Source organism: Bos mutus, chromosome 13, assembly GCF_027580195.1.
Source record: "Bos mutus isolate GX-2022 chromosome 13, NWIPB_WYAK_1.1, whole genome shotgun sequence".
Taxonomy (NCBI): Eukaryota; Metazoa; Chordata; class Mammalia; order Artiodactyla; family Bovidae; genus Bos; species Bos mutus.
Genome location: NC_091629.1, coordinates 38,802,470 through 38,818,344, shown reverse-complemented (window position 1 = coordinate 38,818,344; position 15,875 = coordinate 38,802,470). Strand labels below are relative to the sequence as shown.

The 15,875-nt window shown below is 59.7% G+C and overlaps 1 protein-coding gene across 1 annotated transcript; it reads left to right on the top strand.

Moving 5' to 3' along the window:
* The first annotated feature begins 10,020 nt into the window (after positions 1–10,020).
* On the top strand, positions 10,021–13,319 carry BIRC7 (baculoviral IAP repeat containing 7). The gene is made up of 7 exons (XM_070382020.1): positions 10,021–10,375; positions 11,119–11,218; positions 11,457–11,538; positions 11,624–11,690; positions 12,419–12,622; positions 12,905–12,967; positions 13,102–13,319. The coding sequence occupies exons 1-7, from the start codon at positions 10,021–10,023 to the stop codon at positions 13,317–13,319; spliced, it is 1,089 nt and encodes a 362-aa protein (XP_070238121.1).
* The last annotated feature ends 2,556 nt before the right edge of the window (positions 13,320–15,875 follow it).

The following is a 15,875-nucleotide window of genomic DNA, read 5'->3' as shown; positions in this document are numbered from 1 at the left end:
GATTGTGAGCCCGGTGGCACCCCCTGCGCTTGTCCCTCAGGTGTGAAGAAGAGCAACCCGCGAATGCGAGCATCCACCGAAAGCCACTTTCAGCGGGCTGCAGTCCGCTCTACCCCACACCTCGCCCCAAACGCCCCGCCAACAACCCTCGGAGGGGAGCCCAGGCTCTGAGGTTAGCGGTCCTCGCCCTGGGCTCGGGCCTCCTGAGATTGCCGCCTAGTGAGCGGTCTCTTGGGTCTCCTTGGGGCTCAGCTTATAACCATTTTGCATTTAGATTCTTGACCTCGAATTTCACCACAGGGAGGAAAACAGTTCAGCGCTGCACTTTACCCTAGTCCAGGATCTGCTCAGGGCATTAGAGTCTCTATTCGGGGAATGGAGAGACCCTTCCTGCCCTCCTTCCTGAAGGGACATCACTTCCCATTCATCACTCACTCCCACCCTATCCCACACCAGGCCCCCATCCTGGACACCTAGCAGGCCTCCCAACTCCTGTGGCCCTGCTCCAACATGGCTTCCAGATGGGTCTCTTCTTTTCCAGCTCTGGCATTTGTAACATCTTCCCAAGGCCTAGATCTGCTGAAGGTGAAAGGCCTGGAATGCTGGCTCTCCCACCTTCTGGTGGCCCCAAGTGTCCCTAGCTCTCTGCCTGTGTCTCACACGAGCTTCTCCCTGTGTTGTGTCTCTGAAACTTCCTCTTCCTATGAGGACACTGTCATTGGATTTAGGGCCACCCTAATCCAGTGTGACCTCATCTTAGCTTCATTGTATTTGCACAGACCCTATTTTCAAATAATGCCATACTCACAGGTACCCAATGGACAGGAGTCTGGGGGTTCACTGTTCAGCCAGGACAGGGATCACAAATGATGTCAACTGAAACATTTGAGGTGCTCAACAGGGGCTGAGCTATGGAAGGATTGGCTCCTGAAACTACAGGCCTCAGGTGGTGCAGCCACACCAGCCTGCTGGCCAGGGAAGAGGCAGGCAGGATCTGAGAGCCACGCCTGGACCTACCCCAGACTGCCACCCAGCCAGCTGGAAAATCCGGCAATGGTCCTCACTGATGTTGGGGGGTGGGATAGCGTGAGGATCGCCCAGAGCAGGGAGCAGAGGGTCACCAGAGGCCCAATGTAGAGATTCTGTGGGCCCAGCATAGGGGCTGAGGCCCCCTAGACCAGCCCTGAGGGGAAGCCTTTTCTTCTGGCAAACCAGCGGACACAGGAAGGATGGAGTCACAGAGTCTGGAGCTGGGCTTCCTGTTCCTGGTCAGGCTATGAACACAGTGGGAGAAACTATCCCAGCTCCTGGCACAGGGAGGGGATGTGGGGGCCTTAAGTGGTGGTGACCAGCTCAGGCTTAGGAGCAGACTGGGAACTCTGGAGAGAGGGTGGCCTGACCCCAGGATCTGTGCTGGGACCAGCCAGCTCTCCCCACTGCCCAGAACACTCTGCTCCTGCCCTCCCCCACCTGACCTCTGGTCACCCTTCAGCTTCAGGGAGGAGCCACGTCCACGCAGGCACGTGACTCAGGTTTCCTGCCAGGAGGTCCAGCAGGAGAACCCACCATATACTGGGCCCCCCCAGGCACCCCCTCCCTGCCATACCTGACTGGGATGGGATTGTCTAAATGTTTCTACAAATGATTTTAAAAGGTTTGATTTTCTATTTATTTCAAAGGCACATAAGCCCATGGTTAAAAACCTCACCTAGAACTTCCTCAGCAGTCCAGCGGTTAGGACTCAGTTCTTTCACTTCTGTAGCCCCGGTTTCTATCCCTGATGGGGGGAACTAAGATCCCACAAGACATATGACACTGCCAAAAACAAACACACCTTGTCTGTGTGTTCAAAGGAACAAGGTGGGAGGCAGGCCTCTCTAGCCTCACTGACCCTGATGCACATGCACACCTGTGCAGGGACACCTAGGAGGCTCCTGCAGGCAGGGTCACCGGGTCAAAGGGCACGCACATTGGCCACCTGCATGGTATTAGAACTGGCAGGTCACCCCCAGAAAAGGCCTGTGGATTCACCTGCAGGTAGACCTTCCCCCAACTGGGGGTGGGGCCTTAAGGGTATAGGCCCTGTTTGCTGCAGCAAACAGCCCCACTGGGGTTGGACAGAACTCACCCAACAGCTGGCCTCCTGGGGCCTGCAAACAAAGATACCCGTTCACTAGAGGGGTGATGGAGGTGCCTGTGCTGGCATCAGCAACTCCCCGGTCCCCTTCTCACCTAAACCTGGGACTCATGGCCTCCTTCCAGAAACCTCCTCCTCAGTACTTTCTCTGGGGCTGCTGCATACCTCCTAAACCTGCTCTTCCTGCTCCTGGCTCCAGAGGAAACTTGACGGGCCTCCTGTGATTTACAGAACATCTTTGAAACCGCCTCTCTTCAAATGTCTCAATGGGTCACTAATTCCCTGAGTGTTAACTGAGCACGACTATGTGCCCTGCATTTGTGGGGCTCTGGGGATAGAAGCAGTCTTTCCTCCTTGCCACCCCACCCCATCGTGGGGGATGCCTCACAGCCTGCAAAGTGCTGATTGGTTGACTGTTCATTGAGGGGAAGGCTCAAGAGCAGAGATGCTGCCCCATGACCCCGAGGAGAGAGAGATGGGGGTGAACAGAGCACCTTGGACCAGAGCTGAGATGGAGCCAGGAGGGGTGACTGCCTGGGGTCTGTCCCTGAATGGACTCAGGACAGGCAGACACTCACCAGCCAGGACTGGGAGCCAGGGCACAGAACTGGCTGCCCACCCACTGGAAGAGGAGCTCCCACAGTCTGGGTCATGCCCCTGTCCACTGCTGAGTGCTGGGAAGACAGCTCGGCATAGGAGAGATGCACAGTCTAACAGATAGAGAACAAATGAGTGAGATAGAAGCGGTTCTGGCTTCCTGGAGCCACTAAGCCTCCCAGAAACTATAGCTTGCCCAGGCCATGCAGCTAGTCCATGGCCGGCTGGCGGCAACCCTGGGCTCTTCCTCTGGGTGATATCTGAGCTCCATGTGATCGAGGGTCTCAGCAGCAAACCATCATCTGTCCCCAGAGATAGTACCAGGTGGTATGGGGCCCGGACGTCTCTCAGGTGTGAGAGCAGGACTCACCCTATGGGGTGATTGATATAACAGCAGGGAATATGTTGCTGTGCAGTGTTGTTCCAACTCAGGAGGCATCAGCCTTGGCAGTGAGGTGATGCAGGCAAGTTCCCAGTCCTGTGGGGCTGCCATAGTGCTGGGCGAAACTTGGGCCCTTGTTTCAAAAGCCAGAAGAGCTTTCCCTTCCTTCTGCCATCTCTCTGTGACCCACAGTGGTGTTTATTATTTATTATCTGCTGTTTAATGTCAGGGGGCTCACAGAGGGGACACATACCCTGATAGATACCTGGGGCCCATCCCTGTTAATCAGTGTCCCTCTGTGTTCACCCCATCAGACCCCGCCCCAGAGGCAAGGGGAAGTGATGGTCACTGGTGGGGGGACAGGGGAGTGGGCAGCCAAGAATTGGTCCTAGAGGAAGGGCTGTTGGGAGACCCCAAGTCCCTGCCATGTGCCCCTGTGCCCCAGTGGATGGCACTTTGCTATTTTTCAATTGCTAAGTTGTGTCTGACTCTTCAGGATACCATGGACTGCAGCACGCCAGGCTTCCCCATCCTTCACCATCTTCTAGAGTTTGCCCAAGTTGATGTCCATTGAACCGGTGATGCCATCCAACCATCTCATCCTCTGTTGCCCTCTTCTCTTTTTGCCTTTAATCTTTCCCAGCGTTAGGATTTCTCCAATGAACCAGCTCTTTGCACCAGGTGTCCAAAAGATTGGAGCTTCAGCTTCAGCATCTGTCCTTCCAAAGAGTATTCAGGGTTGATTTCATTTGACTAGTTTGATTTCCTTGCCTTTCACGGGACTCTCGAGTTTTCTCCAGCACTACAGTTCAAAAGCATCAATCAGATGGCACTTTACAAAGCATGCATTCAAAGACAGAAGTATTAAGACTGTCAAGATGGTGACCACAGAGCTTTAACCACCAAGCGCCAGCTCATCTCAGTGTGGGCCAAATGCTTGAGGCCCCAGGATACCACGAGGACTCTCTGCTAGAGGTCCACGGAGATTAGGGACCACGGGAGTAGTGTGGCCACAAAACGAGGGGAAGGGCAGCACCAGGAGAAGCCGAGGGCTGGTGTAACAAAACCTAGCAAGACACATCAAGGGCTGTGGGTGGGCTGGGCGCCTGGGGAGGGCAGGCAGCTGGGCCAGGAGTGAGGGGCCAGCCCGGGGGAAGGGACTGGCACCGGGAGGGGTCCTAGGGGCAGGGGAGGAGAATTGCGCTGGACAGACAGCCCTCCTGTGTGAGAAAGGACGCCCACAGCCTGCAGCAATTGTCCTGGGCCAGAGAAGGCCCTCTGCACAGCTCTCCAGACGTCTCATCACCCACTTCTGTCTAGCGGTACATCCTGCTAAAATTCTGGGGAGTCCCCCGCCCCCCCCCGCCCTCCTTGTGTTTGAGGGTGGGCACCTCACCTGGTCCCATCGCCAGCCCAGTATAGCGGTTGGGCCCCCTGACATGAGATCCTCTCTGGCGGCTGAGGTGTGAGCACAGGAGCTGTCGGTGGTCACTCACTGGACATTCCGGACTCCGCCTTCCCGCCTTTCCCTCCCCTGGGCGGCGCCTCAGTCCACGCCCTCCCCGCCCCTACCCAGCGCTGGGCCTCCGAGCTCAGGTTCAGGGTCACCCGGGCTTGGGGAAGGGGCAGGAACGAGTCAGGCTCAGCTGTGCTGGGTCCTCTTCAGAGACAAGCCGGTCGTCTGCCCAGGCCTGGGGCCGCGCGCGCCCAGGAAACCGTCTGATTCCACAAGCCCAGGCGATGCGGACTGGGGCGCCTAGGGAGCCTCGAAGCTGTGGTCCAGACAGCCGCTCGCGGGCGGGGCCCACCTCAGCCAGCGGGGAGATGCGCGGAACTAGGCTGGCGGCCCTGGCGCTCGCTTTCCTCGAGCGCCCCCTGCTGGCGGATTGCGGGTCTGCCCGCGACTCTCGCCGCAGGCCTGGAGTCACCCAGCCTGGCCCGGCGGCTGCTGCTGCGGTTACACAAGCTCCAGGGCCCCTGACCCGGGGTGCCGGGGCCAGGACCCCGCAGAAGCACATCCAACATCTGTGCCTTGCCCACCCCCTCTGGCTGCTTTCTGCAATGACCCCCAAATAAAGCTCTTCCATCCCAGTCTTGGTTCAGGGTCTGCCCTGGGGGGCTCCACCCCAGCCTCAGGTGTTAGGTGGGTTAGTGCACAGCACCCTTTCCTAAAGGTGAGTTTAAAAAGCCGTCCTCCACCCTCTTCCTCCCCCTCCTTCCGCCCTCCCCTCTACCCCCACCCTGTCCTCCACAAGGAGTCGGGTCCCAGGTGGGGCATGCCCTGCCATGTGGGGTCTGTCTACAGAGGCTCTGAGGCTAAGTGTAGGTGGGGAAGGTAGGGGTCCCAGCCCCAGGCCCCCAGCCCATGCCTGCTCTGTTGTGCTGTCTGGTGCCCTGTGGTCACATGGAGTTCTGGCTCTGTGACCACAGGTTGGGTGGGGAAGGTAGGGGCCCCTGCCCAGGCCTCCAGCCCACATCTGCTCTGCCATACTTGCCTGGTACCCTGTGGTCACCTGGAGTTCTGGCTCTGTGGCCACAGGTCAGGTGGTGCCTGGGCCAGCCAGGTTCCCAGACCCTCGAGTCAGGAATTCATGGTTCTTTTCTCAGCCAGGAGAGAGGTGGGGTGGGGTGCAGAGATGGGCCTCCACTCCCCTTTCCCAGAGGAGTCTGTGGTGCCCCTAGCCGAGTCAGCAGGCCCTGCATCCCAGTACTGTCTCTTGGAAACTCAGGAGCCTGGAGTGGGGCCCGAGGCGTGGACCTGACCGAGCTTGATGAGCACCCTCCCCTGCTTGGTGCTGACTCACGTCTGGGTCTCGGAAGCCTTATTCCAGGGGAATAAGTCCAGTAGGTCTACTGACCACTCACGGGACCCTGGTCTCCGCCGTCTCGAAGGAAAGCCAGAGCACGTTCGAATAGCTGAATGGACTGTTCCATGTAAGTTTTCTCAGACGGGCGTGTGGCTCTTGGGGAGACAAATGCTTTGATGATGCTGGTCCGGTTGCCACCATTCTTGCCTGGCCTTCCCAGGCCAGGCCCCATCAAGCTGGGGGGAACCCTAAATTGGGCGTATTCCTCTCCAACCCCAGCTGGTTCTGAATCTTTTGAGGAGAGTAGGGGTGTGGTCTGACTCTGGGAGCAAATTGTATGGGGTATTAGATCATCTCTGGGCTCCTGTCTCTAAACAGGTTGGGATGACCTACCCACCCTCTCCTTTCTGGCATCATGCTCCTTGGGGAGATTTCACTGTAAAGAAGTGAAATGCTCCCCCCGCCCCCCGCCGCCAAGACTGTCAGGGGAGCCATCTGAGGCATCAGCCAATACTTGTTCATGTTTAAAAACTGACATACAAAAAGAAAAAAAGAAGCCAAAACCAAAAACACCCCAGTGAAAGTGAAAGTGTTAGCTGCTCAGTCATGTCCAACTCTTTGTGACCCCATGGACTGTAGCCTACCAGGCTCCTCTGTCCATGGGATTCTCCAGGCAAGACTACTGGAGTAGGTAGCCATTCCCTTCTCCAGGGATTTTTCCCAACCCAGGGATCAAACCTAGGTCTTCTGCATTGCAGGCAGATTCTTTACCACCTGATCCACCAGGGAAGCTGCCCCCATAAAAAAAAAAAAACCCTCAGTATGTGCCCATTAAAAAAAAAAAAACTGGTATACAGCATTAAGTGAGGAAAAGGGGCAAAGACACAGAGCATGTCTGAAAGAAAGTAGCAAAACAGTAACAGCAGAACCCTCCCAGTGGAGGGGAAGCTGACAGTTTTTTTCTATTGCTTCTTTTGAAATAATTGTAAATTCCTAGAGAGTTGCAAAGAAACATGCGGGCCTCCAGGGAACTCTGGCCCAAGCAGCTGTCAAATAAGGTCGGTTCTGGAAACCAGCCCTGGTGGTGCCAGAGCTGGTTTAGATGGTGACTTCTATTTTCTTCATGCTTTCAGTATTTTCGAAATTTCTGGAACAAGGGTATGATTGTTATTTTTAGCTCCTGATTTCTTTCTATTTAATCGAATAAATAAGACTTGAATAACTCCTTGTATTGAGAATTTCAACCATGGATGCAAACAAACAAAGAGGCCAAGGCTGGTCCTCCTCTGAGACGCCCACGGCTCTGCTGGTGACCCTCTCAGCCCCTCGTCTGTGCGGCCCCACACTTAGGTGTACTCACAGAAATACCTGCTTCCTGGTGTGTGTACAGTATCACGGGGAGGGGGTCCCTCAGCTCAGGTACTGCAGCCCCCCCTTCCTGGGGAGAGCCCACCATGGGGTGGGTGGCACCTGGAGAATGCATGTTTGGAATTTTCAGAAGTATGGGAGCTTGTTTCTCCTCTCCCAGCCCCCAAACTTAAGGATCCGAGGGAACAGACTGTAGACATGCCTCTGGGGGGTCGCTGCCCCTGCTGCCAGTCCATCTCAGAGGGTTCTCGGACTGGCCAGTCCCCACCTCCAGAGGGTTCAGAGCAAGCCTGGGGGCTGTGATTTCCCTGCTGAGATAGGAGTGATTGGAGAGCCAGCACCTGGGAACCCTGGTCCTCCTCCCCATCCACCAAAGGGTGGGGGTGGGCAGGGCAGAGGGCTGTCCCAATGTGGCACTCCTGAGTTTTGCTAGAGTGACTAGAGGTACCGATGTTTCCACACAGGCTGGGGAACTGGAGTAGAGAGGGCGAGGACCAGGATCCTGAGGCATTTCGCTGGGAGGTCCTAGTTGGGGCCCATGTGTCCTGGGAGACTCAACCCACCTTTTCCAGTTGCCTGCTCACCCCTCATCCCATGGTCCACCAACCAGGATGGGCAGCCCAGGCCCAGAAGCCTGGGATGGGTACAAGCACCTGGCTACATACTTCACTAGGGTTTCCTGCAGGTAAACCTGGAGCCCAGAGCCAAGCCGCTGGGCAGCTGCAGGGAGCCAGGTGGCTCAGGCTGCTGCTAGGAGAGGATTCCCAGGACTCCATGGGACCCTGGCCACATGGGGCTGAGTGGCTGGTGCAGCCAGGATGCCTATGGGGTCCCCTTGAGGGTGAGACTGCAGTACCCCCTCGCAGGAATAGGATGCAGACCCAGGCTCTGGGCTCCTTGGTCTGTGCTGGGTTCATGTGGCTCCATGCCCAGTGGGGTGGTGGTGGTTTGAGGGTTGCTCGGGGGACATGGCGGGGCTGCAGGCCTTGGTGAGAACTCCCCTCCATCTACCCTCTTTGTGACCCTCACTGTGCCTGGCCCACCCTGCCAGTCCGGCATGGAGGCCGGTGAGCTGCTCCTCCCCCACCCTTATCAGGGTCCCACAGAGCCTGTTCCCCTTTGCCCTGTTCTAGGGAGCAGGGACAGAGAAGGCAATGGCACCCCACTCCAGCACTCTTGCCTGGAAAATCCCATGGACAGAGGAGCCTGATAGGCTGCAGTCCATGGGGTCGAGAAGAGTCGGACACGACTGAGTGACTTCACTTTCACTTTTCACTTTCATGCATTGGAGAAGGAAATGGCAACCTACTCCACTGTTCTTGCCTGGAGAATCCCAGGGACGGGGGAGCCTGGTGGGCTGCCGTCTATGGGGTCGCACAGAGTCAGACACTACTGAAGCGACTTAGCAGCAGCAGTAGCAGCAGCAGGGAGCAGGGAGGAGGTTTGTGCTCCGGGGAGGGGGCTGTGGGAGGCAGGGCCCACACTATCTGGTCTTTGTCCCTTCCACCCTGAAGCCTTTCTGTCCTTGAGACCCTGCTCTGCCCACTGGGGTTACAGTCCTCCTCATCTTCCCTCAATGGTGGGTTTGGGGACACTGGGGCCCTTGAGCCTGGGCTCTGACCAGGATTGAGGGCAGCTCATCCAGAGAAGGGGGACCCCCATGTGGCCAATGGCTTTTACTTGAGCCTGGAGCCACCCGGGGCCCCCAGACCAGGAGCTGGGGCTCCCTGGGCTAGCTGGGCACACAACTAGCAGGGAGGGGGCAGACAGGGGGGCCAGGCTCAGAGAGGGGTGGTTTGGTCACCCCGGATGACTGGAGGTACAGGGAGCTGGACTTGTGGACCCTGGTGGCTGGGCCACAGTGCCTCAGGGATGCAGTTCAAATGGGAAGACTGACCTTACTGTGTGTGGCTCCCCCTCCGGATCCCTCGGAGGCTAAGGCTGAGGGAGGAGACAGAACCTTCAAGGCTTGAGGGCAGGAGCCACTGCATGGCCTGCTGAGGGCCTCCTGCCCAGCTGGACCAGGCACAGGGATGGCCTGGGCCCCTTTGGGCTCCAGGGTTCTGAGAACATCCAGGTAATTCACTCCAGAACCCAGGCCCAGCCCTTCACTAGGCGCCCCTGGGTCCGTGGCTGCCCCATGTCCCTGTAGTGGGTGCTGCCCTCCCCTCCCCAGGCAGCACTGACTGTTATCTGGAACCTTCTGCTTTCAGAGGCCCCCTGGCTCCCAGCCCAGGAACCAGGAGCATAACCCGAACATAACAGGGAGCATAACCCACCCCTGCCCCTCCCCCACTAAGGTCCCAGAGCCAGAACCAGCCCTCTGCTGCCTTGGAAGGGGTCCCTCTGCTCTAGTCCCTCCCTTTGTGCAGAGACCCCACCCTGCCCTGCAGAGGATAGTGAGAGCTGCTGCCCCCACTGTGGTGGCCTTGCTGCTGAGGCCCCCGCCAGGGGCCCCGTGACACAATCCCGCTGCAGCGAGCATGTGACACGGGCTGCCACGCTGGCCCCTTCCAGAAAGTGGCGGGCCCCAGCGGCCCCTGGCTGCTCCCCCACCCAGGGTATCGGGGGGCAGGACTGTGACTGCCCTACTGTTGGAGTAAAGGCCACTGCTGTCCCCCAGCAAGACACAGGGGTCAGGAGACTGGGGCGGGCTGGCTGAGCACATTCCCGAACTGACCGCCCAGAGCCATCACTCGTCAGAACTCGTCGGGGCTGCTGTCTTCGTTATGGGGCTTGAGGACAGGACCAAGTGCTGGTGCTATGGCCCAGAGCCAAGCCACTGGGCAGCTGGCAGCCGTCCCACTCGGGGGCAACATGGACCCCACTCTCTGTGCAACCCCCAGGGCCAGGGCACTGACAGCGCCCTGTCCTGGGGAGGCCGGGACCACATGGATGGGCAGATCCTGGGCCAGCTGCGCCCCCTGGCAGAGGAGGAGGAGGAAGATGGTGCTGCCCTGGCCCCGAGGCCCGCCTTCCCCGGGATGGGCTCAGAGGAGCTGCGGCTGGCCTCCTTCTACGACTGGCCGCTGAGTGCCGTGGTGCCGCCGGAGCTGCTGGCTGCTGCCGGCTTCTTCCACACCGGTGAGTCCCGGGGGGCCCCACAGCCCTTCTACACCTGCTCCCTGCCCTGCAGTCTCTGTTGTGCTTCAGGCCTGGGGAGACACCAGAACAGCATGGAGCAGTTAGACCTGTGCTGGGGGGACAGTGTTGGTGTCGGAGGTGCCAAGAGGAGAAACGGGAGGTGTGGGGTATCCTCTGGCCCTGGGGTCCAGAGAGAGCTCTCAGAGGGCTGGTGGTGTGGGATGCCTGTAGCAGCCCCCAATCTGAGGTCTCTGCTCCAAATCTGTTGATTGTAGGGGGTAAGGCAGGGGTGACGGCCACAGGGGTAGAGAGATGAGGTCCCTGTTCCCGTTTAGGGAGTTGTGAGCCACTAAAACCAAGCCTGGAAGCACACAGCCCCCCTTCTTTCCATCACTGGGAATCCATCCTAAGAGGGGGCACCTGGGGCAGAGGTGCAGGGTGAGGGCACCAGGGATCCCCCTACTTTCCCTTCCCCAACACGCACCTGCATCCTGGCAAGTGCCCCAAGTATGGTACCCCCCCATCCCACCTTTGAGAAACGGAGTGCACGTGAATTCCAAGGAGAAAGCCAGGCAAAGTGATGGCCAAGGTTAGTGGGAGCCCCCAAGGCTCACAAATAACCCCCGAGAGCCCTACCCTAGAAGGAAAGGCACCTGGGAGCCCTGACCCCAGCCCAGAGGGGAAACTCCTGGCCATACAAGGGTCCCAGTGTGGTCAAGACCAGTGTCTCGGCCCCACCCCAGGCCAGCAGGACAAGGTGAGGTGCTTCTTCTGCTACGGGGGTCTGCAGAGCTGGGAGCGAGGCGACGACCCCTGGACCGAGCATGCCAGGTGGTTCCCCAGGTACCGCCTCCCCTCCCTAGTCCCAGGGTGTCTCAGGGAACCATGATGGGGGGACTCTCTGGAGACAGCACTTCTATGTCTCCCTTGATGTTCAAGACTCTGTCTCCAAAACAGCTTCCCAGCAAGCCCACCACCCGGGGGGAAGCGGGGGTCCCTGGGCTCAACCTGGACAGTGTGGGGTCCTCTGACAGCCCAAGCCTTTAGGCTGTCATGGGGCCTCTGAACCCGCTTTCCTCAGGTGTGAATTCCTGCTCCGGACAAAAGGAAGGGACTTTGTCTGCAGGGTTCAGGAGTCCTGTTGCTGCCCACCGGGCTCCTGGGTGAGTACTTCCTGCCCTTAGGGCTTCAGGGGGTGGTGGTGAGGGGCCTGCCCCACCCCTGCTCCTCCTCCTGCTCGGGGCACAGGGGTTCTCTGACTCCTTCCAGGACAGGTCGGAGGAACCAGAAGATGTGGGTCCTGCCACCCTCTCAGGTGAGCGGGGATGCGTGGCTTGTGCTGGCTCCCTTGGCACCTCTGGCCCACACCATGGCGGCTCCACTGGGTGCGCTCCCTGAAGGACAGCAAGAGAGGGAAGGTTGCTTGGCCGGGCCTGCGGGTGTGCTGCTTGGGCTTGCTTCACTGGGGGGCTTCACACAGGCACTGCGCGTGTATCCAGGGCTCTGGGGAAGACCCTGCTACCCCTGAACTGGCTGCCGTGGGCATGGCCAGTCCTGAGACTGGCAGAGGGGCATAGCGGGAAAGGCTGCCATCAGCCAACCATGCCTTAGAGCTGACTGATCGCTGCCCCCATCACACAGAGTCTGGCCCTCTGCTCTGTCGGTGCCCAGGGTCTGAGGGGCTCCAGGCTTGGGTCCATACTGTGCTACCTGAGCCTCAGTGCCCTGAGCTGTGAAGTGGGCCTGGTGCCAACCTCACTTGGGATCAAACAAGAGTCTGTGTGCCACCCTGGGAGCAGTACCCGGCTCTTAGTCAGCTTCGGTGACCAGGTTTGCGTCTTCCCTGTGCGTGGCACCTCTGACAAAGGCCCTGGGAACACAGCTCTGGACACAGAGGCAGCGGCCGCGATGGCGCCAGGGCCCCTTGTATTGACGACGTGGCCCTGCTGAAGGGCCACAGCGGCCGGCCGCTGCCTCTGCTGGGACCCTGAGGCCACAGCCCCTGCCTGCCCTTGGCCCAGCACCCCTCGTTCTGCCTTGTAGATGTGGGGGGCGGCCAGGAGTGGCCGGCATGGAGCCAGTGCCCAGCAGTTCAGGCCGTGCTTCGCATGGGCTTCAGGCCGGGCCAAGTGCAAGGGCTGCTGCAGCGCAAGTACCACCAGGTGGCGCCGACTGGCATGTCCACATCGCAGCTGGTAGCCGACCTGCTCCAGGAAGAGGACCGGGGCCGGGTGGTGGGGGCCAGAGGTATGTTCCTGTCTCTGGGCACGGCCTACCTCTCCTTCCTTATTTCCTCTGGGCACAGATGCCCCTGCTGCCCCCATGGTGCCGGGCACACAGCGTCCATCACCACTGCACAAGGGGCTGGGCGGGCAGAGTCCTGGTGGAAAGTGGACTCTGGGACACTGGTGCGCTGCGGGCGGGGGAGCTGGGGCTAGACCCTGCCTGTGGGCCCGGCTGGGGGCCGGGCCTCAGGTCCCCCGGGAACCTCACGTCTGTTCTAACTGCCCACAGCTCCTGTCCCCCCAGGGCCTGAGCTGCTCACACCCAGAATAGAGGCTCAGGTGGAGAGTGCCCTGGAGTCAGCTGAGGGTGAGAGCCATCTGGGGTTGGGTGGTGCTGGCCATCCTGCATTCCACGGTGGGGGTGGGCACTCCCTGTTTGGCCTGCCTTGCCCCTCAGCCAGTACAGAGGGCAGAGGTCAAGGTGTGGGCATGGTGTCACAGGTCCCCCCAGGGGAGAACCGGGAGGAGCGCAGGACGCAGAGGAGCAGCTGCGGCGCCTTCGGGAGGAGCGGACATGCAGGGTGTGCCTGGACCGCACAGTGGGCGTCGTCTTCGTGCCCTGCGGCCACCTGGCCTGTGCCGAGTGCGCGCCCAGCCTGCAGCAGTGCCCCATCTGCAGGGCCCCCATCCGCAGCTGCGTGCGTACCTTCCTGTCCTAGGCCAGGTGAGCGTGCAGCTCCTGTGGTCCTGACTTGCAGTCGCCTGCGGGGATGGGGGTGGCAGGAGGCAGCACCTCTTTCCCCAATCCCTGGCCCCGGCAGACATTGCAGGTCAACCCCATCCCTTCCCCTGATGCTCAGAGACTTGCTTTGAGTCCTCAACACACCACCCCGGGGGAGCCATGACCACTCTGCTTGGGCTCCTCTCTGCCTTGGTTTTCCTAGTGGTCAAGGGGATAAAGCCTCCTGTCCAGCTGGACATGCAGGGTGGCAGCCAGGCCAAGAGGAGGACTGCCTTGGAGGCACATGGAGAAAAGCAGGATGCCCTTGTCAGGAGGAAGGGCTGGGGTCTTCCTGAGCACAAGACCCCGATGAGGATCTCAAGCTGGGAGCTGAGGCCTGATAGAAATGCACAGCGGGTGGGGGAGGGGTCCACGACACTCCGATGTTCACTGGGGGCAGGAGCCGTGACCCTCCAGGGTTCCCAAAGGCCACTGAGCCCCAAGATCTCTCCAAGAATCTTCCAGTGGGGGAGAAGTGGCAGGCAAGGGAACTCCCTGGGGGCTGAGAGACCCCAGCTGCATGGAGAAGCACCTTGAGCTGTGGACTCGGCCCTTCTCCCCACCAGGACCTGTGAGCTGAGGCCCTGAGCTGGGGTCCACCACTGACCAGTTCTGTGTGGAAGATGGAGCTGCGGGCGGCTTGGCATGGGGAGGTGGGGGCTGTTTTACCCAAGCATGGATGCTCCAGAAGAGTCAAAATAAAGCATGGGTTTTCCCTGGACAGTGCCCAGCAGCCTCTGTTCCAGAACCGCCAGCGCCCTCCCCTTCACCCAGTCCCCTCCCCTCCACCCTGCCCCCTCTCGCCTGGCCTCACCAGCAGGGCAGCACAGCCGGTCAGGTCCATTCCAGGCCATTCCTCCCTCCCCTTACCCTCCCCTTTCCCCCCCCCGTTTCTCGTGCTATCGTCTCAATGTTTTAGGACTTTTAGAATGGACTGGCCTGGGCTGCTTCTGAAACTGAAATTGCAATTGTCCACCAAGTCCGGCAGGGCCGGTGATCTGGAGGCAGGTTCCTCTCTCCTCCACTGGTGGGCACCTTGGGACGTACTAGGACGATTGCACCCTGGGGGCTTGGACAGTATCCTCCACTTGTCACCAGGAAGCCCCTGCCCTGTGGGCTCCTGGGCAAGCCCAGCCCCCACCTCGGGGGTCTCACCAGCCACGGCACCTGTGACCCTAACCCTAACTCCCACAGAGCTCAGTGGGGTCACTATGTGCTCACACTGACCCTCGTGCTGGGGTCACACTTGCCCTGTCTTGCCCCCTTGGCCAGCCCCTCCCCCCAGCATGGGTGTGTGCAGCCTTTGGGGGTCTGGCTGCCCTGGGGAGGGCACCTGAGGGAGGGGGTTCCTTGAACAGCCACCCCAGGCATGCCGTGGATGGAGTGCGACTCAGTGCTACTGAGGCCAGCAATGAGGTTTTCTCTCATGTCTTTTTTGTTGTTGTTTTCTTTAGAAAAAGGAAGCAACAAACTCTTCAGAGGTTGCAGCCATCCCCGGCCTGGCACTGGCCTTGCTGCCCTGGTTCATGTACAGTTTCTAGACCCTGGGGCACCTGCAGGGCCGTGGGGGTGGGAGGGTCCGCAGCCGGGAGTCTCCTGTCATCCACAACAGGTCATAGGCTGGAGGTCCCGGGGCGGGGTGGCTGCTCTTCACTTGTGGGGGCCTGTGGGAGTGAGGTGAGGGGTGGGCAAGGTCAGAGATGAGGAAGAAAGGTGCTGCCATGTGGACAAAACCCAAGAAGGGGAGGGTGTCCTGGCCTTGGGTGGGGTGGGGGAGGGGCTGGACTTCAGCCAGGCCCGCCCTGGACTGGACAGGGCTCCTCGTGCAGGCAGCTTGGGGCCTTGTCCCTGCAGAGCTGACTTTGGCTACAGACACCTCATTCAGGTTTGAGCCACAGGGCTGGGAGTGAGGTTAGAGGCTCACCCTGGGTTCTCCTGGCCACCCCAGCTCCACGGCTGGAGGGAAACCCCAGAAGCCTGTCCAGCCCGGCCAGCTCTCCCAGGCTGTGTGCCCTGGGTCATCGACTTCCATACACCCTGCCCTGGCCTGAGGGCCTGAACTGGTTCTCTACCCCATGATGGGAGCTAAAAGCCTGCTAACTCTGATGGCCCTTGGCTGACATGGGGCCTTACTTACAGGGTAGAAGGGCTGGGGGCTGCCAACAGGGTCAGGGTCCCTAGGGGATGGTTGCACGTGTGGCCCTGAAGGGGAAGCTTTTCTCCATGGGCCTGGTGGGGATAGAGGAAGTACAGCTTTACCAGGAGGACTATCAACCGCCTCTTCTGACCCCACTTTCAGGATTCCATGTGGGACAAGGCCTGTGGCAAAGGCCGTTTCAGAGGAGGGAGGCCCACAGTACAGGCACCCCCACTAGAGGCCTGGGGGCTGCAGGGCTGCGGACATTGCTTTACAAGAGGGAAGAAGTCTGATCCTCCAAAGGGAGCAAACACACATATTTCCTGCCACAGGAGACTTCCCCGGTGGTCCAGTGGT